General features: G+C 38.1%; 2 protein-coding genes across 5 annotated transcripts in view; one reads left to right on the plus strand and one right to left on the minus strand.

Annotated features, from left to right (window-relative positions):
• Positions 1–12,224, minus strand: part of WRN (WRN RecQ like helicase) — a 127,556-nt gene extending 115,332 nt beyond the window's left edge. For all 4 annotated transcript variants that reach the window (XM_024765136.1, XM_024765138.1, XM_024765137.1 and 1 more), the window contains exon 1: positions 12,117–12,224. The gene's annotated coding sequence lies outside the window, so the exon portion shown is untranslated. The remainder of the gene's footprint in view (positions 1–12,116) is intronic.
• Positions 12,225–12,737: 513 nt separating this feature from the next.
• The window catches only part of PURG (purine rich element binding protein G), a 34,621-nt gene continuing 20,986 nt past the window's right edge, over positions 12,738–26,372 (plus strand). Inside the window, exon 1 of the mRNA XM_024765139.1 lies at positions 12,738–13,610. Within this exon, the coding sequence (XP_024620907.1) occupies positions 12,738–13,610 (873 nt within the window). The remainder of the gene's footprint in view (positions 13,611–26,372) is intronic.

Raw genomic sequence — 26,372 nt, forward strand, 5'->3', positions numbered from 1 at the left:
ATTTTTTACTCTTACTTCATATGGCCTGAGATGAAATTTTATAGGACTCATTATCAAGAGGACATTGACGGTTGCCTACCCAGCATCCATTCCACCCTGTACCCTTTGTACAGTACTATAAATTTAATTGAGATAATGACCAGTTACTCACAAAGCCAATGTGTTTCAAGACAGCTGTCCCTACTACCAGCTCCCATGGAAAATCCAACTGATCTGAAAGTAATCCCATTCCCCTTGCCACAATGATGATTCAGAAACTCAGGCCTAAATTCAAGGCATTCCCTTGAATTTGGGTTAAGAATAAAACCTATAAAAAAAAAAAAAAAAAAGAATAAAACCTATGATCTAATTCAGGCCAATGAGATACAAGAGAAGGTGTTTAGGGGTTTCTGAGAATAACGCATCTTGCTCTTGTAAGAAAGTACCAGAAGAGATGCCCTATATTTGAGAATGGGAAGCCTGGGCCTTCTACAGCCAGTTTGCCATTATGATGGAAGCCAGCTTGAGGACGAAGCCAACACACAGAAGACAGCAAAGATGAGAAACGGAGCTATAGTAGATGGACTAAACCAGTCTTAAAGTCAGCCCTACCTCAGCCTTCAAGTTTCATTTTAATAATAAATTTCCTTATTTGTTAAGCCTGTTTGAATCAAGTTTTCTGTGCTTGCGTTCTAATACACAAATATAATTGAAAATAAAAGTATGTGGCCAATTCTTTTCTTTCTTTAACCCCTTATCTTGAAAAACATAAATTATAACAATAAAAAAACTAGCCACACAAAGGATACAATATCAAAAGTTTCATAACTTCATAGAGTTTCAAATCTTTTTAAATCAAAATAAGAATAAAATAACCTTAAATAGCAATGTAACAGAAAATTATAACTGTCGGGGAAGCTAGTAAAGTAGTCTTGTTCAGGCTTCAGAGGCGGCACTAGGCTTCTCTCTGACCAGGCAACGACCCTAAAAACTGCCTAAGTGCCAAACTGCTGAGCTACATACAGGCCAGCAGGGGCGACGCCAGCATACCTTGTAAATCATTAGATAAGACAATGAGTAAATCTGGGGACTTGAACCTTGAGGGCCTGGCCAGCCCCCGGGGATTAGAGAACATTCCAAGACTTTCAAGTTAAGACCAAGACATTTATGACAATACCAGGGCTGCAAATTTGCGCACAGGCTGATTATTATCAGCCTGGTGCTTATAGTGGGACTCCTTCGTGTAGCAAACTGAAGTCTCACCCGTGGGGTGGACGCACGCCTGGAGCCTTTTCACAATTGGGACTCCAGATTGCTGTACCAGGGACTTCCCAGCGCTGCTTGAATATGGATGTAGGTGCTTCCCCAATTCGGTGACGTATAAACCTCTGTCTTTACTATCTTTCTTAATTAGTTATACTATTCTTTTCTTAATTAATATACTGTATTCTCGTGTTAATTCAATAAACTCTTTAAATTTTTGCTTAACTTAGTGCAGAGTGGTTATTTTGCCAGCGAATCCTACGAACCTTGAAACTAAAAGTAAGGTTTTCGGCAAAACAGTAACTTAAATAAATGGGAGTGATATTTAACTTTAGGATGCAAAGCTCCGTATTGAGCAGAAATTCAGCATTGTCAGGTAGAAAGAAAAATGCAGTATTTTACAATAAGACCAATTTAAGTGTGGGAGGAACAGCAAAAGATAAAAATAGACACAGAGTGAAAAAGAAACTGGAAAATTAATATACAATTCTGAAAGCAACCATAAGTTTACCCAACGCAAATCTTTCACAAGAACTTCAAATTAGCCTCTTCAGACAGGGCGAGTTTACGTGAAATGAGTAAAAGGAAAAATCAGCAATCTTGTGATTGTACACCTCCCAGAAGGCAAAAGTTATCTTCCAGTCCAATTATCTTACCACCACACTCCAGTGCCTTCATTTCATGAATGAACAGCAAAACCAGATCAGGTTCCTACTGCCAGGCATGGAAACATTCATTATTCAACAGCAGACCTCCCTGACACTGATGATCTATCACATGGATAGGGTCCACTGTGAAATACGGTGACATATGTTCAAACATTGCTCATGTGTCCTAGTCACTTTTACTAACCCGGTGTTCTAGCCCAATAATGATTGATGGGTATTCCTTTTGACTTTGCCATATAGTTCTAATGGTTCTATAAAGAAATACCATGGGCCTGTGCATTATCATTTTCAAAAAAAAAAAAAAGGATCAGGTGCCAATAGGTGATGTCTCATGCTACACACCAAAATTTCCAGAAGCAACAAACCTTTGATATTTTTTCCAATGGCTCCTATTATTCCTACCATACACTAGGAAGATCCCACATCTCTACCTTCTCGGCCTCAGAGAGACCTAGAGAGAGGGTGAATCTCTGCCCTGCCCTGAAGAGCTAACCTATCAGACTAAAGGTGGAAGATCATAAAATGCAGGGACAAGAACACTGGACTCAGAGAGAAGCAAAGCCTTAAAGAAGGGAAGGGAGGGAAGGTCACTGGTTCCAATTATTTTAGGGAGAATGTGAAACTATTCTAATTGCTTATTTCCCAATGAAGAAATTATTCAAAAACCATCCTCTTTCTTAATCCTCCCATATATAAGGCATTTATCAAAAAAGAAAATCACCTTTAAAAGAGGCTGACTGCTCTGCCGTGAGGGAGGACACAAGTTGATAAACCTCTATGATCCCCAAGGGCAGTACTGCAGAATAATGATGGTGTTGATGATAACAATAAAAATGGTGATAATGATAAATTAAAAAAATAAAAGAGGCTGACTGCTATGACTAACCAGCTTTAACATGAGGTAAGCTTAACTCTTATCAAAGAGCTAAAGCCTCCAAAATACTTTTCCCCCAGTATCACTTTGAGGTGATTTGATTTTATCAATTGGACTAAAAGGTTCAAATACTCCTGAGATGACCAGATTCAAGATAAGCATATACAAATTAAGGTACTTTTCTATATGTGAGCAAGAATCAGTTAAAAATGTAATTTATATCTAAATTCAAGAACAGCAAAAATGACAATCTACTGAGGAATAAACCTAATATAAAATGCATGAGACCCATTTTAAAGACAACTAGAGAAGTTTACTAAGACATCAAAAACGGGCTAGAGAAGACACACTGAGTTTCTGGATAGTCAGTCTCAAAACTTTAAATATATTAATTAAATCAATACACTCAAGAATCAATACCAAGAAAAGACGTCGGCAGGATTTTTCATCGAACCACAAGTTTAAAGTTCGCTAAGAAAAGAAATAGGTCAAGAGCAGTAAATATTTTTTTGGAAAATAAGAACAATAAGGAAAAGCTCACTCTATTAAACATAAACAGTACACAAAAGCAGTAATTAAAATAGTGTGGAGTTGGTATAAAAACAGATACAAATCAATGGAATAAAACATACCACGTTCAGAAACAGAGCCATGTAAATGTAGAAATCTGACATATGCTAAAGGAGGCACTTCTAATCTTTAAGAAAGAACAAAGTACTCAATAAACGAGGTCAACAAAACTGTCTAAAATTCTGGTATACCATTATCAGCAAAAATTCAAAAGATTAATCACATACAACATTTGCAAGAGAACAGAAACTGGCCTCATCATTTTCAAAGACATTTTGTAGAACTTATCAACACTTTATATTTCCATACCCTTCACCACATGCACATATAAACACAAAGATGTATGCAAAGGATGTTCACTTTATCAGTCTGTAATAGCAAACATACTAAAAGCAATCAGTAGGGTAAATTAATAGTTAGATAATCAATGACATATCCATATATGGCATAATAAGCAGTCAGTAAAAGAATAAAACAGAACTATATGTATTAAGATGACAAGTTCTGTAACATAAGTGCCAAGTAAAACAGGAAAAACTAAGTGTCAGTAGCAGTTACCATTTAAATTTGAAAATACAGAGTGATAATACGTGTATTATGTAAATGCAAAGAACAATCCAGGAGGATAAGTATCAGTTAATAGGGGCCTTTACAGGGAACAGAATGGAATTGAGGTCAAGTATGTGAAAGGAGAGTTTTAATATTCTATAGTTTGTTTTTCAACAAGCATATCTATCTCTCTCCCATCCTCACTCCCTCAGTCCCTCTCTCCTATCCACCTCTTTCTTGAAATCTGAGAGTGATATGAAGGGCCCCTGCAAATAATGAAGTCAACAGTGATTTATATTTTTCTAACGTGAGATCCTGAGGATAAACACAGTTTCATGATTTTGGTAAAAACAAGAATGAGAGGAGCGAAATGTTGATTACCTTAATACAAGTAGGAAAGATGAGGGTAACAGACACATTCAGCCTTCCCCATCCCACCCCCATGTATAACAGCAAAGCTTCTGGAATGGGACTGACCTCATTACCAGTACCAGGAATGAAATTCAATTGTTTTAAAGCCAATATGGAAATCCCACTCCCCTTGTCACGCAACTGATTCAGGGACAGGAACTATAACCCAGGTCTCAATTCTCTGGTCTCCATTCCTGTCCATAATTACTAGGTCCAAGGTGGTCCAATTGTAACAAAGATCAGGATTCTCCTTCCATGCTATGGGAAGGAATGATTTTCCTCCTTCTAGATGTGAAGAAAGAAATACATAGCCATAGTTGATGCACACAGTCATCCTACAACCATATGAGACATCACCCTGAAGGTAAAGCATCTTCATGCCTTCTTCATGGAAGAGGAACAAATACAGGGCCAGAAAAAATAGGCAGTGCTCTGACTGAACATGCCTGAAGGCCACTCTATCTCAGGATGTGTCCACCAAATAGGCTAATAAATAACCTTTTAAAGCTGAAGTCACTTTGATTTGGATTTTCCATTAGTTGCAACTAAAAGCATCCCTGTTGATGGGATGGGATAAGTAAAACCTAACACCACCTCTTGATCCTATTTTTTAAAGACTATATAGAATTCCATTTTCTTTATCTATCATAATTTATTTAACTATTCCCTATAGATGACAGTTAGGTTGCTTGCAAATTTTATCACAAACAATGTTCAAAGAATACCCTTGTGTGTATGTATGTATCTTTAGGCATTCATATTACTATTTCCATAGGACAGATTCTTAGACATGAAATTACTAGGTCACAGAGCACTCCTATTTCTCTGCCTGTCTTCTTAACAATAAATTTTTCACAACCCTGGGAGACAAGACAAGCCAAAGAAGCTATACAGAAAGCTAAGAAAAACTTCTACAGAAGTTTGGTGAAGGATTTCACCAAATCATGTGGTGAAGGATTTCGAACTGAAAACTAAAAAAAGATGTCTTACATCACCTGCCGCTCCTACAAGAACACTTTGGTCAAAGAACAGACGTCCATGAAGGCTTATGGGTTGACTATGAGTTGCAATACAACCATATATAACTCAATACCTAATTTTCCAGTGTTAGATATAGATCAAGTTGATGGTATTTGAGATGGATAGTAACGGATCATTATCACCATCAGTACTGTAGCTGTTTATATCTATAGCCTACCTCTTTCCCCCATACTTGCCCAGTGGTTTACACCCTTTAATGTATAATATCTGGGGAATATAGCGTGTCTCAGTTTTCTGACTAGCTCTCCCCCAATAATTTTGCCCACACCCTGCTCTACCCGTTTGTTCACATGAGAATACCATGTTATTACCAATAACTGAATCCTTCCATAATCTCAATTCCAAGCATCTCACTCTCAAATTAACATCTCCTATTTTTGAAGCTCATTCCCTCTCGAAACTCAATCTTTTGATCCACCTGGGGCCTATAATCCAATGGTCCTACTACCTTTGCACTCTCCTCACCCCCAGGCAGTCCTTACTTCCTCCTTGGCCAGTTTAATTGCAAAATTATAACCGCTTCCTTGCCTACTTCCCCAATTTCATTGCCCATCTCTGGTTTCATTATTCTCTCCTGGCAAAACTCTAACCCTGAACAAAACAAATTCTCTGCCTACTCTGTGCCTATACCTATGTAGCTGAATGAATGTAGCAGGTGAAAAACACAATCTTGTTGACTGATGTGTTTAAATTTGTGATCACCAACTTCAAGTGAACTCTTAGTCTTTCTAGCAATTCTACAACTTTTCCCTAATCTATTTACTATCCTCTCTTTCTAAGCTAACTATTTATACCTTCTCTTAAACCTATCATATTTCTTCCCATTATCCCTCCCAGCTGACAACCATGCTTCAGACTTCACTTAAGCAATCAAAAAAGAACGTCCACAAGCTCCTACCCTGAAATTTATTCACATAATTGTATCTATGCCCATATACTCTATTGTGATGGTTAATTTTACTGTGTCAATTTGAATGGGCCACAGGGTGCCCAAATATTTAAACATTATTCTGGGCATTTCTGTGAGGGTGTTTCTGGATGAGACTAACATTTGAATCAGCAGACTGAGTAAAGCAGACTGCCCTCCCCAATGTGGGTGGGCTTCATCCAATCTGTTGACGGCCTGACTATAACAAAAAGGCTGAGTGAGGGGGAATTCACTCTTTCTGTCTGCCTTTAAGCTAGGACATTAGTCTCCTGCCTTCAGACTCACACTTGGACTGAAACAAATAGTGTCTGCTCTCCTGGTTCTCAGGCCAGACTTAGACTGGAACTATACCACTGGCTCTCCCAGGTCTCCAGCTTGCCATCTCTATACTAGATAGACAGATAGATAGATAGATATTACATATATAGACAGGTATAGGCATAGATATAAAAATTGGGAATTGGCCCATGCTATTACGGAGGTAGGTAGATAGGTAGATAGACAGATATCCCCCATGACTTATCTGTGCTCCTAAATCCAGCCCCTCCTTGTGTGCACTAGATTCCATACCCTCTCATCTAGTCAAGGGCATTTTTCACCTCTCTTCTGCATCATCAATTTCTCCCTCTCTACTAGTCTACCAGAAAAGTCCCAAAGTCCCATCACTATATAAGCTTATGCAATTTCTCCCATCATTAAAAAAAATCAAACAAATTTGACTTCGCTAACTGCTCCGTTCTTCTCCCCTTTATAGAAAAACTACTCAAAAGACTCATCTATACTAGCATCTCCATTTCCATTCCTTCCATTATCTCTTCCCAGTGTTTAAAAGACACTCCACCCTTGGGCTTCCCTGGTGGCGCAGTGGTTGAGAGTCCGCCTGCCGATGCAGGGGATGCGGGTTCGTGCCCCGATCTGGGAAGATCCTACATGCCGCAGAGCGGCTGCGACCGTGAGCCATGGCCGCTGAGCCTGCGCGTCTGGAGCCTGTGCTCCGCAACGGGAGAGGTCACAACAGTGAGAGGTCCGCGTACGGGGGAAAAAAAAAAAAAAGAAAGAAAGAAAAAAAGACACTCCACCCCACCAAAAGGGCTCACTCGTTTCAAGGTTACCAATGACCTTCATGCTGCCAAATCTTACAGTCAGTCCTCCTCTGGCTCAACACACCAGCAGCATATGACCCAATTAATCACACTCACCTTCTTGAAACACCTTATTAGGCTTCTGTGACAACTTTTGATTCTCCATCTACATCAGTCAGCATTCCTTCTCAGTACCCTTTGCCCATCCCTCCTTACCTCCCCAATCTCCAAACATAACAGAAGATTCAGGTCACAGACCTGGTTGTTCTCTTCTCCATCTACATTCACTCCCTTGGAGATCACATCCAGCCTGATGACTTTAAAATTAACTACAGCACACTGGTGACTTCCAAATTTATATAAACAGCCTAGAGCACTCCTCTGAACTTCAAACTTGTATACCCAATTATTTACTAGATACTTGAATGTACATGTAATATGTAATGCACATATTGTACTCAATAGGTATAAAATTTCCCCAAACTGCTCCTTCCATAAATTACAATTTTCAGTAGGTACACCTCCATCCTTCTGATTGCTCATGCCAAAAACCTTAGAATCATCCTTGACTCCTCTCCTCCTTTCACACCTCACATCCAATCTATCAGCAAATACTGTTAGTTTTACCTTCAAAATAAAGCTGAAATCCAACCTCCTATCACCACCTCCACAGCTAAAACCTTGGTTCAAGCCACATTACCTCTTATCTGCTTGCCTCCATAGTCTAGTCTCAAAACAGTAGTCAGAGTGATTCTGTTAAAAGAAATGTCAATTTAAAGGATTATATACCATACCCAAGTGAGATTTATCCCAGGAATGCAAAGGTGGCTCAATATAAGAAAATCAATGTAATATGTCACTTTAATAGAATGAAGGAAAAACACCACATGATCATTTCAACTGACACAGGCATCTGATAAAAATCAAATATTCTTTCATGATATAAAAACTCAAAAAGTAGGGATAGAAGAGAATTTCCTCAACACAGTAAAGGGATGTATGAGAAACCCACAGTTAACATCATACTCAGTGGTGAAAGACTGAAAAATTTCCCCCTAAGATCAAGAGCAAGACAGATACTCACTTCCACCAATGCTATTCAACATAGTATTGAAAGTTCTAGCCAGAGAAATTAGATATAAACAAGAAATAAAAGGCATTCAAATTGGAAAGGAAGAGTAAGACTACCTCTACTCACAGATGACAATGATCCTGTATATTAAAAAAAAAAAACCCAAAGAATCCACAAGAAACCTATTAGATTTTTGGGGGTGGGGGGCTGTGTTGGGTATTTGTTGCTGTGTGCAGGCTTTCTCTAGTTGTAGCGAGTGGGGGCTACCCTTCATTGTGGTGCGCGGGCTTCTCATTGCAGTGACTTCTCTTGCTGCGGATCACAGGCTCTAGGCGTGTGGGCTTCAGTAGTTGTGGCACATGGGCTCAGTAGTTGTGGCGTGCAAGCTCTAGAGCAGAGGCTCAGTAGTTGTGGCGCACAGGCGTAGTTGCTACACGGCATGTGGGATCTTCCCGGACCAGGGCTCGAATCCGTGTCCCCTGCATTGGCAAGTGGATTCTTAACCACTGCGCCACCAGGGAAGTCCCACCAATTCCAAGAAACCTACTAGATTTAATAAGCAAATCCAGCAAAGTTGCAAGGTACATGATCAACACACAAAAATAAGCTGTGTTTCTAGACAACAGCAACAAACAATCTGAAAGGAAATTAAGAAAGCAATCCCATTTACAATGGCATCTAAAAGAATAAAATAAAATATCTAGGAGGTGAAAAACTTGTACACCAAAACCTAAAAAACATTGCTGCCAATTAAAGAAGACATTTCATTCATAAAGAAGACAAGTTCGTCACTTGTCTCCATAACAAGAGCCTGTACGCCACAACAAGAGAAGCCACCACAATGAGAAGCCCATGCACTGCAACAAAGAGTAGCCCCCACTCGCCGCAACTAGAGAAAGCCTGCGCACAGCAATGAAGACCCAACGCAGCCAAAAATAAATAAATTAATTAATTTTTAAAAAAGAAGCCAAGTTTCATTGCAACAAATGGAACAACACCTATGTTCATGGATAGAAATACTTAATATTGTTAAGATGTCACACTACCCAAAGCTACCTACAGATTCAACACAATCTCTACCAAAATTCCAAAAGCCTTTTTTTCAGAAATGGAAAAGCCAATCCTCAAATTCATATGGAATTGGGAGCTCCCTGGCGGTCCAGTGGTTAGGACTTGGCACTTTCACTGCCGTGGCCTGGGTTCAATCCTTGGCCAGGGATCTAAGATCCCGCAAGCCACCTGGTGCTGCAAAAAAAAAAAAAAAATCATATGGAATTGCAAGGGGCCCTGGATAGCCAAAACAGTCTTCAAAAAGAACAAAGTTGGAGACTCAGACTTCCCAGTTTCAAAACATACTACAAAGCTATGATAAGGGTTTAGTAAGAATACACAGAAATCTCCTACAACTCAACAACAAAAAGACAAACAACTCAATTTAACAACACACAAAGGACCAGAATAGACATTTCTCCAAAGAAGATATACCGATGGCCAATAAGCATGTGAAAAGATGTTCAACGTCTTTAGTCATTAAGGAAATGCAAATCAAAACCACAATAAGATACCACATCACATCACCACCTAAGATGGCTATAATAGAAAGAAAAAGGAAAGCAGAAAGATGAGAAGAAAGGAAAACAAAAGAGAAAAGGAACAGAAAAAAAGAAAAGACAAAAGAAAAGGAACAGAAAATAACAAGTTTTTGAGAGGATTTGGAGAAATTGGAACCCTTATAACATTGCTGGTTGGATGTAAAATGGTTCTACCACCGTGAAAAACAGTTCTGCAGTTCCTCAAAAAGCTAAACATAGGGACTTCCCTGGTGACGCAGTGGTTAAGAATCCGCCTGCCAATGCACGGGACATGGGTTCAAGCCCTGGTCCAGTGCGGAGCAACTAAGCCCGTGCGCCACAACTACTGAGCCCGTGCGCCACAACTAGTGAGCCTGCATGCCTAGAGCCCGTGCTCTGCAACAAGAGAAGCCACCACAGTGAGCAGCCTGCGCACCGCAACGAAGAGTAGCCCCCGCTCCCCGCAACTAGAGAAAGCCTGTGCGCAGCAATGAAGACCCAACGCAGCCAAAAATAAATAAAATAAATTTTAAAAATTAAAAAAAAAAAAGAGCTAAACACAGAATTATCATATGATCCAGCAAGTCCACTCCTAGGTACAGACCAAAAAAGAATTGGAAAAAGGGACTCAAGCAGATCCTTGTAAGCCAATGTTCAGTGCACCATTATTCACAATAACCAAAAGGGAGAAAAAACCCAACTGTCTGTCAAAAGATGAATGGATACACAAAATATAGTATATACACACAATGGAACAGTATTCAGCTATAAAAGGAAATTAAGTGCTAATACATGGTACGACATGGATGAACCTTGAGAGCATTATGCTGAGTGAAATAAGTCCGATGCAAAAGGACCAATATTATGATTCCACTTGTATATACTACCTAGAATAAGCAAATTCATAGAGAGTATACCAGAGGTTACCAGGGGCTGGGCAGAGGGGGAAATGGGGAGTTATTGCTTAATTAACCAGTTACAGAGTTTGCTTGGGGTGATGCAGAAGTTTTAGAAATAATGGTTATGGTTGTGTAACAGTGAGTGTAATTAATGTCACTGAATCGTACACTTAAAAAATAGATAAATTAGCAAACTTTGTTATATACATTTTACAATTTTTTTTTTTAAAGATCATTCAGATCATGGTGTTTCCCTGACAAACCTCTCCAGTAGCTTCTCACCTCCCTCAGAATGAAAACCCAAATTTTCAAAATTGCATACAAGGTCCTACACAATCTGTCTGACTTTATCTTCTACAATTCTCTATCTCACCCTGCTCTAACTTACTGGCCTCCTAGGCTGCTCTGCGGACACACCATGCAGGCTCCCTCAGAGCCTTTGCACTTTCCTTTCCCTCAGATAGCCACAGGACTAGCTCTCTCACTTCCTTCAGGTCTTTACTCAAAAATTACCTTCTCAGCCAGGCCTTCCCTGACCACCCTGACCACCTACTGTAAAACTGCAGCTCCCTACCCCCACTGACACTCTTCACCTTCTGATATACCAGGCTTTTGACTCATTGCCTATCTCTCTCCAAAATGCAAACTCCAAAAACGAGCGATTTGTGTTTGTTTTGTTCATTGATGGTATCCCCAGTACCTAGAGCAGCGCTCAATAAATATCTGTTGAATTAACAAAGGGAGACCACTGTTCAGTGGCATGAAAATCTAAATGCCCTACCCACACCGACCTTCAGCTCCCTAAAAGTTAACGCACCGAACTATACAAAATCCTTAGTACTCTGACTTAAAGACCACTAAATTAACATCCTAAGGATTCTAATATCCTCTTCCATAGGGAGAATTTTTACATACTCAAACATATCCAGAAAACAACTCAAATTAAACCAGGGAAAACAAAAACAAAACAAACCATTAAGGATTCAATGCTTTGAACTCAAAAAATCCAACATAACTTGTTACACTACACAAAATGGGCTGGGTGCCTGGGAGGTGGAAAGGGAGAAGGAAGATGTCCGTCTCTAAGGAATATCCCACACACAGCCCAGGGGCCTGCTCTGCCGGACTGAGCACCGCCAGTGTCGGAGAAGGCTAGAATGATACCTCAAGGGTCTGGAGGTGGAAGCAGGGTTGGGGAGGACACGTTACCGTGAGAAGAGTCAGTTCAACGGGACATCTCCTTCAGCTGGACGACTTGTGCAGCGTCCCAACGGCATTGCCTGGAACCCAGTCACTCATGCTGGACAACAATTCAATCAACCTTATTCCCGCGGGGCAGAGTCCACGCCGGAGCGTCACGGCGCACACAGCATACGTCACTTCTAGGACACGGACCTTCCCACCCCTCCCTCCGGGGTCCGTCGGCCCCCAGTCCACCACTCCCAGAGCGCCGCGCTACAGCCCCTCCCACCCTGGCCCGGCGGGCTACGCGAGACGCATGCGCGGAGGACTCCCGCCGCCGCTGAGCACTCAGGGAAGTGTAGTCTCCTTGTGGGTGCCCGTGGGCCGCCAGAGTCCTACGTCCCGGCGGAACCTGGAGAAGTCAGAACACTCTCGCCACCCGGGTTCTTATCCCCACCTTCACACCTGTCCGGTCACCTCGCGCTCACGCTCCGATCCCACGCGCTGGGCTTCCGTTAGAGCGGGCCCCAGGGGAGAGCGGATACCCGGTCTTCCCTTCAGCGGGCTGTGCTGGAGGAGGCGGGGCCCCCAGCCCGCCTCACCTACCCCACCCCACCCCGTGTGTCTGTTTGTCACTTGCAGCTGAAGATGGAAAGAGCCAGGCGAAGGGGAGGCGGCGGCGGCGGCGGCGGCCGTGGCCGCGGCGGCAAGAATGTAGGGGGCTCTGGCCTCAGCAAGAGTAGACTCTATCCCCAGGCCCAGCACTCCCACTACCCCCACTACGCGGCTTCAGCCACCCCTAACCAAGCTGGGGGCGCAGCCGAAATCCAGGAGCTGGCCTCCAAAAGGGTGGACATCCAGAAAAAGAGGTTTTACCTAGATGTGAAGCAAAGCTCCCGGGGCCGGTTCCTAAAGATAGCTGAAGTCTGGATAGGGAGAGGCCGGCAAGACAATATCAGAAAGAGTAAACTGACCCTCTCCCTGTCTGTGGCCGCGGAGCTGAAGGACTGTCTAGGGGACTTCATCGAGCACTATGCCCACCTGGGCCTGAAAGGCCACCGACAAGAGCATGGTCACGGCAAAGAGCAAAGCTCCAGGAGGAGACAGAAGCACGCAGCACCCTCCCCACCAGTCTCTGTGGGGTCCGAAGAGCACCCTCACAGTGTCCTCAAAACAGACTACATAGAGAGGGACAATAGGAAATACTATCTAGACCTAAAGGAAAATCAACGGGGTCGCTTCCTAAGGATAAGACAAACCATGATCCGGGGAACTGGCATGATAGGTTATTTTGGCCACACTTTGGGCCAAGAGCAGACTATCGTCCTCCCAGCACAAGGGATGATTGAGTTTCGGGATGCCTTGGTTCAGCTCATTGAAGACTATGGCGAAGGGGACATAGAAGAACGCAGAGGTGGAGACGATGACCCAGTCGAACTCCCAGAGGGGACTTCTTTCAGAGTGGACAATAAAAGGTTCTACTTTGATGTGGGCTCTAATAAATATGGAATTTTCCTGAAGGTAAGTGAGGTGAGGCCACCTTACCGTAATACTATTACTGTTCCATTCAAAGCTTGGACAAGGTTTGGGGAGAATTTTATCAAGTACGAAGAAGAGATGAGGAAAATTTTCAACAGCCATAAAGAAAAGAGGATGGATGGCAGAAGGGCCAGTGGTGAAGAGCAAGAATGCCTCGACTAGAATGAAATTGAACTCCATCAGGCAAAAGTTAAAATCATAAATTGGCTAAAAGTACTGATCCATAATCATTTGAAGAAATTTTTCCTCTTTTTTTGGCCCTTTGTTATGAGTAATACCTCTAGTAGTTATACTTCAAGGAGTCTGATTCTCATGTTATGTTATCCATAAAACACTATAATTCTTATGGGAATTTCAACCTTCCCAGAGCTAAATAGTTTAGCTGCTTCAGCTGCTCCAGACTATTGAAGTATGCAAATCAGCACAGTGTGACATTCTGACCTTCTAGATACCATAACTAAGATTAACATTGCACTATGACATAAGCCTAAAAAAAGATACATATACCTAATATGTAAGTGTGAATTTCTATTTAACAAGTTCCCCCAAAAAAGTATTCCATTCCTACTTCATTAAAAGCTGCTAGGATTACCTGTAGGACAGTTACCACAGAAACAGAAACTGACTTCTATTATAAATATATTTATTTACAAAAGTACGAGTAGAAATATATTAAATGTCCATTGGATAACTGAATATTAAACAGTACCATTAAAGAATCGACTCTTAGAGTTACTATAGTATTCTATAATTTCAAATTTTGTGGTGACCCTACAGTTTATACTTGCCATATCAATGCCATGAGAGAGTTTTAATTGGTTATTCTAAGCTAGTTACAATCCCATCTTCACCTCTGATTATTGTACCATATATTATTATTGACTTTCCAAAGTTTCAGGAATTACTTTTATGTCACTGTTGCGTGGGAGGCTTTGCTATGGAAATCTTGATATTTTAGCTTTTCATGCTAATTTGAAGGTTGTGAGAGGTTCTTTCCCAAAATACATCATGGACTCAAGGTGTTATATTTTATGCTGCTGCTTTAGCACTGTTTCAGAAGGGTTGGTGCACCAGTTACCTGATATAAAAATAATCTGTAGTAATATATTTTAGTAGCACTTTTGCAGTTGCTGCCCTGAAGTCCATTTCAACACTTACAGTATAAACCTGACTTTTAAAGGTGTTTTAATTCCAGGGGGAAAAAAAAAGTTTTTTTCTAAAAAGCATTTAGAATAAATATACAATTTCAGCCTGGAAAAATATAATTTGAAGATTGGTTATAAACATATTTGAAAGAATAATTCAGGCATTTTTCCAAGGTGCTCTTTATGATACTTTACACAAGGTTTACTTTACACAAGACTCACCCACTTACTGGTATTAAAAATTACTTTCCAGGAAGTGCCACAGCAATTTTTCAACACCCAAGCAATTTTTTAAACAAGTGGATATAATGTATATGTGTACCAACCCACCCTGTATTAACTGACTGAAATTTTATCTGTTGAGCTGCATTTTATCTGAATGAAATTACTGTCTTTTATCTTGGCTTTATTCACCTCCCACACAATGAGTCCATATAATCATGTTTAGAAGCCAGACACTGATTTCAGCCCCCAAATATAGCTCTCATTGATGAGAGCTGGCTGCATGGATTGAGTTCAGAATGTAGCTCTTCTTTTATATGCTATAAGTAATTCACAATTATTTTAACAGTTGATTTCCCTCCAGAGGTTTGTCCCCAAATACACTTAAGTAAGGTCACTAAGAAAACTTTATGATATGAATTAAGAAAATTAATTTCACTGATTTACGTTACTTAAGAACAAGCAATCAGTAACCTAGACATACATACTGGTGTTGGCTTACTGATTGTATTTCCAGTTTCCTCAAAGTATAAAGGAATCTCCCCAGTTCATTATAATTGTGGGCCATCTGGATCACTATGGACCAGCTGAAGGTTAGAAGATGGTGTTAGGACTAGAGTTAATAGCTCATGGCGGGTGTTGAGACTCTAAAAGTAGCAAGGGTCTTTAAACAGTCCTCACTGTAAAGTAACTATTCTAGGCTTGATACAAAGTAGTTTTGGGGTATGTGAAGGAGTGGTATACACTTGAATTACTGTACTACTGATTGCTTTGCTGCCCATCTTAGTGCCTATTAATAATAACCAACCTGTCAGATTTCGGCAAACTGGAGCTGTGAATATTCCAGTATTTGAGTGTTCCTATCACTATTGCTGTGACTGTATACTCTCTCTTAAAACCTTCCCTTCTAAAATATTTATATCTGTTAAATCTAAATAATTTCCTTCTTGTTTTTTAGTCTGGTAAGGTTTGAGTGTGTGTGTGTGTATATATATATATACATATATATGTATGTATATATATATATACACAGTTTTTAGTCTGGTAAGGTTTGAGTGTGTGTGTATATATATATATATACATATATATGTATGTATATATATATACACACACACACACACCTATGTGTGTGTATATATGTGTTATATATATACATACACATGATACAATGTCAGACTTAAATGTCTTTAACTCATTGTATATAAATATTATTAGTTTAATTTTGCATTAATAATTGAAGTGAAAAATTGGTTAGGCAGCCAAATTTTCTACATTGTATGCATACTTCAGAGTTTTTACCATCTCAAAGCTACAAACTGGATAGATGCATATGTACCGGCAGTTGAATATACTTTAGAATCATTAAGCCTTCTGCCAGTCCTTTTGTCTCATTTTCTTCAAAGTTAATGTTCACCGAAAAATGAAATGATGCTATGAATTTTTCTGATACTTAAAATTTCCAGTCATTCATTAGCCATGATCAAATAAGATCCAATCCAAAACTCTGGTATTAGGACATGTACTGAGATGTATCTTATAAAATACGCTACTATTCTTATCTGTGCAATATACATTTTATTTATTGTCATTTGTAACATAAATGGAGCTGCAAGTGTACATGGTACTCTTCAAAATAATAGGATCCCTGCCTTGAAGACATAAAACTCTTAAGGCAACTGGATGTTAGAATTCAAAAAGTGAGCATTAAAAGTTAGTAACCAAAATTACTAGTTCACTATATAATTCTAAAACACTGATGATGTTTGCACATAATAATCCAAGCATAATGTGGTACAGACTGAAAACTGTAATAATATAAGCTGATAGTATGAAATTTGGAAACGGGTCCCTCATAATCGTTGGCAGTGTGCTCCTAACCGATTGAAAGCAGCACTAATCTGTTGCTTATATGCAAAAGGTGCAATGTATTATAAAAGTATTAAACTTCTGGCACATTTTATAATTTTCCTTGTTAAAGCCCCAAACTGCCATGTCCCTTAAACTTGAGTCAAACACAAGCTTATTTGCACTAAAGAGCATGGCCAAAAAATAAATGACAGGGTGGAAAAGCTAATTGGAACCTCTTGAAATAATTGGTTCTAATGGGAGAATTTCACATTTGTCTATTTGAAAGCTGTATGGTCCAGGCAGACAATCTGTCAGTTCACTAATTTAATAATGCACTTTACCTTTTGTATATAAAAGATGTACATTTATGCCACTTGACCGGTGGGATGTGTTTCAATAACTATGTAGTTAGAATCTGTAGGGTGAGCTCTTGCATGCATATGTTTGTGTTGGAACTGCCGTAGTAACAAGTTTCCATTAAATCAGTGTAATGGAGAAGGGTAGAAAATGTTTCTGCAGCAAATCCCAATACATTTAACAAAGAATTTTAAAGTAGAGTTCATATTTGTATTCTTCAGGACTAGAATCAATAAAAAACTATTTCTAGCCCAGGTTAGTATTACAGTTGAGATTATATCTAATTGAGATTCCTCATAATACCCTGAAAATGAATTTTGGGAATTTGTGCAGACAAAAAAATTTTTAACAATTCTGTTTCATTGTTGATGTGTGTTTAAATTAGTAATGAAAAGACAGTACATGATACTATATTAGAATTAAAAGTATGATTGGCTGATACGGCATCGTTAAGAAAACACCCAGACTAAAGAAAGTTCAAATTAAGGAAATGCAAAGAGCCTAAAAACAATTGCTAAAATAAATATGATATTATTTCAAAACTTGCAGAAGAACTAACTTTCACCAACCAAAAAGGGTATTAGGGGCCTTAGTGTATCCTTCCATCCTGAAAACTTCCTAAGATATACATTTGAAAACTAGATAATTGTTGCTTAATAATAGGTTGTATGTACTTTACTAACAACACTGTGTACTAACAATTCATCAAGAGTATACTATATTTACTGCATTCATTTTATATTTGTGGATAAGAATACATTATATATAGTGATCCTATCTTAATATAATCTTGTATTTATATTGTAATTTTGCAAATATTTTCAGTAAAATAAACATTTATCTGAGCTGCACAATTTGAAGAGGATGAAATTGGAATACACCCTCAGACGCTCAGTTTTAATAAGCAGCTACCATTGAAAGTTGATGTATGTACTATCATTCCTTTAGAATTTGTTTTATGGTTTATTTTAATACTTAAGTAAATAGGACTTAATTGCAAATTTGAAATAGTGTCCTGGAAATAATTTTTTCATAAGTGTGAGATTTTCTTTTTTCCTGCTTATTTCCAAATGTCTTTCACTGGAACTATTTGTAAAATCTTATTCCAAGCTTTATGTAAGAGCTTTGCTTAGTCATCACATAGTGTGAAGTTTCTCTTTTACCAAAACACCAAACATCTTTGGCAGGATAAAATCTAAAGTAAACCACAAAGAATTTAAAGTTGATTCTATGCCAACAGAATAAAACAGGTATAATATTTATAACTGCCAAATAAGATTCTTAAAATCTTTCTGGAGTTTCCTTAAAGATTTCTTGAATTTCATAGAGAAATATTGGCTTGTGGCTAGCCCATTAGAGGAAGAGAGTAGGGATGTTAGTATGCTGTTGAGACAATCTGTAGTCCACAATACTGTAGCAGTGAGGTACAGGAAAAATGTGTTTTTCCCAATTTCACGTCTTGTGAAAATCGAGTTTTTGGGGTTTTTTGGGGTTTTTTTTTTTTTGCAATACGCGGGCCTCTCACTGTTGTGGCCTCTCCCGTTGCAGAGCACAGGCTCCGGATGCGCAGGCTCAGCGGCCGTGGCTCACGGGCCCAGCCACTCCGTGGCATGTGGGATCTTCCTGGACCGGGGCACGAACCCGTGTCCCCTGCATCGGCAGGCGGATTCTCAACCGCTGCGCCACCAGGGATGCCCACAAATTGAGTTTTTAGATCACAGTTACTCTGTCATACCCAAATTTATGTAGAAAAACAGTTTATGTGCTAGTATATTTTCTTGTATAATGTTAAAAAAATAATCTTTTTTTTCCTTAATTTGACATGATTTTTTAAGTAATTTAAATTTATTTAGTCAATATTTTTGAATAAGGAAAACATGCATATAGTACAAAATTTAAATGGGCCAGATGGGTAGACACTGAAATGTAGCAACCAGTGTTACCAATTTCTTGGGTCTCCTTCTAGAGTTACTCTGCATATACAAACATATGTATTATATATACAGATATTCTTCTTAAACATACAGTTGGAAACATATCGTATACACTCTCCTGTACCCAGTAGTATCAATTTTAGATCTGTCATTATAAGTGAATTTTTTCCCCTTTTACCTAGATACCATACTTGATCTAGTTACCATAGATCAATTAAATGCATAGATAGTTAAATTTAATTTGAACTATTTATGACACCAAGGGAACCTCAAGGAAATTTCAAATGATTCCCATTGGAATTTACTCAAAATGCAAATATATGTATATATCAATTTTTAAATGTATAAATATTCAGTTTCCCGTCCCTATTTGAAACCACTTTGCCCTCCTAGCTCCCCCTCTTCCTTCCCTCAAAAAAGTATTGGTCTTTTTCCTGAGGTAATACAGTTCAGGACGTTAAGTGATTTACCCAAAGTCTATTTTAGATTAACTGTGCCCTCTAATGAAAAACACCCATGTTTAAAAGCTTTAATAAATTATCACTGTTAGTCAGTTTTTACTATTTCTGTTACTATTATTTTTATCCAAAGACCTTGCCATTGTAAGAGTAAATCAGCACTAGAACCATAGCAAAAGGTTATGATCCTGCTGAAATCTTTTGATTTATTAACATGAGTGTTTATAATGAGAAAAAGTATAGTTATTAATGAATAATTCACTTAGCATTTAGTCAAATCCAAGACTAAGCAAAGGGATAATGCTACTTCTGATTATTTAAAGCATTGATTCCCCATTGAGGGACCCAGAGTCCGTGAGATTTCCTTGGGACCAATAGGTACTAAGATGATTTGGGAAAAGAGTAAAAATGTAAGGGCTATGAGGTTACAAGTACAACTAAACCATCTCTATTTTCTGCTGTAAGAGTATAAAATAGCAAATATAATTGTTTGAAAATGAAATTAGCATAATTACTATTACTGAAAATATAAACAAAGTTGCTTTAATAGTTCCCCAACCCCTCCCCCTCAAAAGTCACAGTTCTCTTTTTATTCACATCAAGGAGGCACTTTAAGGTCACTTTTCTAATAACCACCAAGAAAAAATTATCTGAAAAATTAAAGGTCCCATACTTGAACCCTGAAGGATCCTATATAGTTATGAATTAAAGCAACCAATTAAGAGTATGTGGGTTGAGAAAGAATTTCTCAAAGAGTATGTGGGTTGGTGTGTGTAAACTCTATGAAAATGTTAAAAGGTTTAAAAATTAAAGCATTGGTTTCAACTTTAGAATAATATCTTCATAAGTGATGGAATGATTTTCTGTTTGTAACATGGAAAAAGTGTTGTTAGAAAACAAGATTCTCTTAAACATTTATTTTTAAAGCATAAAAGAGTTTGCTTCTTTTATTTTAGTGATGAATAACTCATTATCCTTTGCAGAATCTGTAACATTGGTAAAGATCACCAGGTATTTATTTGTCGAAGCTTAAAATGGTTTATAGGTATTGTTCCTTATTTAAAGAGAGGGATCAAAAGGAAGGTAATTCACCTTCGGGAAGAGTTTTGCTTAAATTTAGGCTAAAAAATATTAATAATTTTCCATCCTTAATCAAGGAGTTTCCCATGTTGGCGCTTTCTGGTAAATTGTTTTCCAAACTTTACCTTCTTTGGAATATCCCTTGTGAGAAATTGCATAGTCTTACTGAGACCAGTGGCATCTACCAATAAATAAAAGCTTATTGGTAATGAATTAGTGCTGCTACGGTGAGGTTAGTTTGTAATGTGAATATGAAGAAAATATTTAAGTGGAATATACAGTTCCTCCTTTAGTGTTGACTTTTTTCTAAGATTGAATAGGCATTGTCCTTTCATTTTACCCCTTTATACTTAGTTTCTGTGTTATTCTATTCCAAGTATTCATTGTTCCCAGGAAATATTAGGAGTAAAGAAAAGAGAAAGTAATCCCTAAGAAAAGTGTTCATAGTATTTAAAAGCTAGAGTCGCTCAAAGTGTAAAATTGGAGGGAAAGTGCTTTTGTTGGTTTTAGTCTTTATCAGAATAACGATATAAATCTGATTACTTTATTTGATCTGACTAGAGGCCAAATGTCTTTATCTGAGATGCCTGTATTTGGAAATATTCAGTATTTTATTTTTCTTAGAACAAATGATTCTGTAGGATAATACTCTTCTTCAGGATTTTATTTATGATTTGTTGTGGATTTGATGAAGTTGTTGCCTAGAGGTGGCAAATATAAAAGAAGAAATAGAGAAGAGAAAGGTGGTGGCTGATTATTTTGCTTGCTTATAACAAAAGAAATCAATCTAATAGAAATGAGATAAATAAGTCATTCTCAAAACGAAATCCCTGTTTATTTAACCTTTAAAAGAGCCTTTGAGAAAGAATAATAAGACCTAATTCTGCCAGTGTATGTCCTGACCCTGAGCAAATCATTTCACTTTTGTTGGGTGGTTTCCTTATATGAAACAAGAACAAGATTGTACTAGAAGCTAGGGTTTCCTCCTACTCTAAACTTCTTAAATTCTGTATTAACAGAATGTGAAAGAAAAAATAGAAGAATAATACCCGGATTAGAAAGTATGAGTAAGAGATTCTCTCTTTATATTAAAAACAACTATAATAATGCACCAACCTGTGATGATGCCCAAAAGAACATGCAGAAGTGTAAGTTTTATAACACATATGTATCTCTCTAGCCACACAATAAAATTTCGTTCCTAGTCCTAAGACCAAATTGTTATATACTTACTATATAACTATCCTATGCTTTAATTTTTTTTTACTTTTTTTTTTTTTTTTTTTTTTTGCGGTACGCGGGCCTCTCACTGTTGTGGCCTCTCCCGTTGCGGAGCACAGGCTCCGGACGTGCAGGCTCAGCGGCCATGGCTCACGGGCCCAGCCGCTCCGCGGCACGTGGGATCTTCCCGGACCGGGGCAGGAACCCACGTCCCCTGCATCGGCAGGCGGACTCTCAACCACTGCGCCACCAGGGAAGCCCCTGCTTTAATTTTTTTAAGAAATATTTTTATTATCTATATGAAGTGTCATTTTTTGGAAGTAGCATCACTTGTTTTATACATACTGTAATCATTTTCTATATTGCACGTGACAAAAGAATTTTTAAAGTTAACATCACTTTCTGAAATGCCATTGTTCCTGAAATAATCATAAATTACATTGCTAAACAATACACTGCAACTGTCACTGCATTGGTCCCCGAGAATCAGGTCCTTCCTTTGACCCCAATTTCCTTGGTCCTATTGAAGATCCTATGTTACAAATCACGACATTTAACAAAGAAAATCAAGAACGCTGAACTTCGAACCATATAGTTTTGCTATAGAGGACCCTACTAGGGTGTGCAAAGATAAAACATAATGAGTTTGTTTATTTGTTTGTTTTTAGCCTTGAGAAACTATAGAGGTTGGTGATTAGAGGGGAGGAAAAGCATCACACGGGTTTTTGTCTCAGAGGCATTTATTTAGGCATCCCAGTCCTCCAGTCATTGGTGCCACCACCACTGTCAACAGGGGACTTTAAAAGAGTGACACCTTTCTCCCTAAACCTGTCTTTTGGATGCCTATTTCTTTATCAAAGACAGTGTTTACGGGCAAGGAAAGCATATTTTGAAGTGCCTGTATACGTGTGTGTTTTGTCAATTTCAAAAAAAAAATAATAATAATATCTGTGCACATAAAATTTGATTGCAGAAACGTTTAATAAAACAGTCTTTAGCCTGGTGGTGGTTCACACTAGCCATCTGATCAACAAATTCTATAGAGTGAATTGGCTGTTATAGAAGTTGTTTTCCTCTCTTCTCTTTCTCCTCAAATAGCAGATCGATCTTGATTGCTTCTTCTTCAGTGTAGTTTGAGATCTAAGTGGGATGGGAGGGAATAATTTCGTTTGGCAGTTGTTTACCCTGGCCATTTTGTAGAAATTTTCCTCAGTTTCGCATTTCAAACACTCCAAGCAAGCTTACCAAAAGAACACACCTAAGTGACAAAATTACCCAGCAAATAACACAACAGAATCATGAGATAATGACTTAGGAATACAAGACACCTAGTGTGTACACACCTAGTGTGTATCACACCTAGTGTGATAACTTTACTTATCATTTGCTAATTTACTTCAGAAACTGTATTTTATTTCTAGGTCCTTCAGACTAGCAGTGTGATTTATACCAATGATTGTCAGTCTAGAAATTTCAATAGGGTAAAAGAGTCTGAAGGTTCAGTTGAGTTATTATGGGATTTTATCTATCACTGTTGAGTAAATTCCCCCAAAAGGGTAAACCATGCTATCATCAGGGGTAAAAACAGAATTCTAAAACTCCATCACTCATAAATAACCTCCATCCCTGTGTTTTCCTCCCTTCTGTACACTGTACCCTGTTGAAAGTGGTTGAGAACACTAATTTCTCCCACTACTACTGTAGCCCCACTCCATCCTATTTATTTGTTCAGATGACTATTGAAACACTATAAAGAAAGATTAAAGCTGATCTTTGAAAATTTATAAATTGCCCTATGAACTACACTTTGGACTCTTAAGAAAGGGCTCCTGCTTCACTTAACTAATTTCAACACTCTTAACTGTACTTCTGTATAACAGTTTAAGATGAGTAGAAAACATTTCGCTTGGGATGATATATGGCCTAAAAGAGCAGTTACTCCTACTTTTCAGTACATAGTAGGTCTTCCGAAAATATTTTGACTAGCATGATTGACAGGTCATTTCAGAAATGAATTTAGCCTCTAGGAAAATTGCACCATGACCATTTTTAAATAGAAGGTGGTAACAAACGGAAGAGTCAATCAAGATTTATCAGTACTAATAACTATTACTTATTGAATACCTACCATGTTCTAGGCTTTGTTGGACCCCTTATATCTACTATTTCTAATCTTTGTATTATCCCCATTTTAATATGCTTTTCCAGAGGTTCAGAAATTGGTTCAGTGTTTCAGAATATAATATATTTGAATCCTTCCTGACACCAAGCCAAAGATTGTGCTCAGTTAGACCAGACTGCCTCTAAGACTTACTCTGAAATTTAACTCCCAACTAATAAAGCACAGTCTACCCCAGCCACCACTGTAAATAAATCTGCCTCTGATTACTGGGACGTATGGTGCTAATAAATCCAACTTATTTGATTTTTAGTATAGCTTACAGATTGAACCTCTAATCCAAACCAACTATTTCAAGTAAGTGTGAATAATTTTTTTCTCTTTTTTTTTTTGCGGTACGTGGGCCTCTCACTGTTGTGGCCTCGTCTGTTGCGGAGCACAGGCTCCGGACGCACAGGCTCAGTGGCCATGGCTCACGGGCCCAGCCGCTCCGTGCAGCATGTGGGATCTTCCCGGACCGGGGCACGAACCCGTGTCCCCTGCATCGGCAGGCGGACTCTCAACCACTGCGCCACCAGGGAAGCCCCAAGTGTGAATAATTTTTTAAAGGGATCAGATGATGAGAATATAGATGATTATCCCAATTCTACCCTAAGGGCATAGAAGAGACAAATTACTGTTCACAGTGGGTCTACAAGTTAATTTTTCATGAAGTGAAGTCAACTGGTTATGTTAAAAAAAATCTTATCAATATTGGTGAGAGTTTTACTGGGTGATTTTTTTTTTTTTTGCAACTTTTTCTGCCATCCTACTCCTTCCACGTTATTCCATTCATTTTCATATTTTAATTACCACGTTTCCTCTTTTTTTTTTTCCTTACCTCCAGAGGGATAAATTGTGATGAATGCCCTGTTTACAGATCCACAATTTTCTCCATTACTCTAGGGCTGTGGATTTCAAACTTTAGGGGAATTAAGAATCAGTTAGAGGGTTTGTTAAACCAGATTGCTGGCCCCTATCCCCAGAGTTTCTGATCCTTAGTTATGGGGAGTGAAGCAAGGATCAAGAATTTTTGTTCTGATACATTCCCAGGTGACCCCATGCTGCTGATCTGGGGACCACACTTTAAGAACCAATACTCTAGGCTGAGGTGATTTTACCTTACCTACAAAAGATAGTAAAGCAGAAACTTGGGTCAAAACAACTGTAGCATCTTCGTAGGAAAAAGATTCAGTGCTACTCATTGTGCTTTGAGAAATTTACAAATCTTAAAACAAGCAACTTTTTTTTATAAATTGACTAGAGGTTAGGTAAAGAATTATTATCCTTTTTTACCCTTTCATTACATTTAATAACTCTTATTAGTTCCCTCTGATTTTTTTACAGCTATCTTGAGATCATTCTGATAGGAATTAACAATTATGAATCCTTATATGAAAAGTTTAGCTTTCAAATTTATGGAGCCTGAAGCATATTTTTAATTTATTAAATAACTGTGTACAAGCCTTACTAAAGGAAAGTGAATAATTTCTATACTCAAGAATTGTTAATACAAGTTTTAGTGAATATTAAGTATTAGGACTTGAAGGGACCTTGGAATTAGTTTAGCCCCTTAAATTTACGTTTTGTGACATACTCCATGGAGCTCAAATGATTCATAATTACTAAAATAGGCTAAGTAAACAGAAAATAAAGGTTAAAGCTTAAAATGCTGCTTGGCTCTTAAGATATATGTGGATAGAAATACATAAATTTCTTTTAAAAGCATGTAATATTTTCACCGTCTTCCTGTGTCCTATCTATATGCATAGGATAGAGGAATTATATATATACTATGGTATATTTATGGTACTTTTTTCAAATTAACAATTGGACCCATTGATTTAAATTTAGAGATACTTCACCTACTCATTGAGAATATTATTTGAAAACATGACTAACATATTTAAGAATAATTTATGTTTGCCAACCTGAAGAGATTCTATAATTAATGTGTTGATCATAATTAACAAAATGATATTTTATATATAAATCTGTATAATTAATATATATGACTATACATAGCCACTTAACAGCTATCATTTTAGTGGATCACATCCTATCAGAAACACAAAATTAATTCATATATAGACACTTGGCAGTTCTGCAAGTTCATTAACTTCTATTTCCAGCTTCAGTGATTAGTGCTCCAAAAACAATAAATGAATTCCTAATTTTGAAAAAGATTCACTGCTGATGTAACAGAGATACTCACCAACTCAAAAGGATCATTACAGGTGGTTAACTTTTTTTTAATATTCTCTATCCTGTTTGTATTATAATAACAATTAAAACTTTAGGTTTAAAATATTTGCCTTAGA

This window comes from Neophocaena asiaeorientalis, unplaced genomic scaffold (genome assembly GCF_003031525.2).
Source record: "Neophocaena asiaeorientalis asiaeorientalis breed wild unplaced genomic scaffold, Neophocaena_asiaeorientalis_V1.1 scaffold14, whole genome shotgun sequence".
In the NCBI taxonomy this organism is placed as follows: domain Eukaryota; kingdom Metazoa; phylum Chordata; class Mammalia; order Artiodactyla; family Phocoenidae; genus Neophocaena; species Neophocaena asiaeorientalis.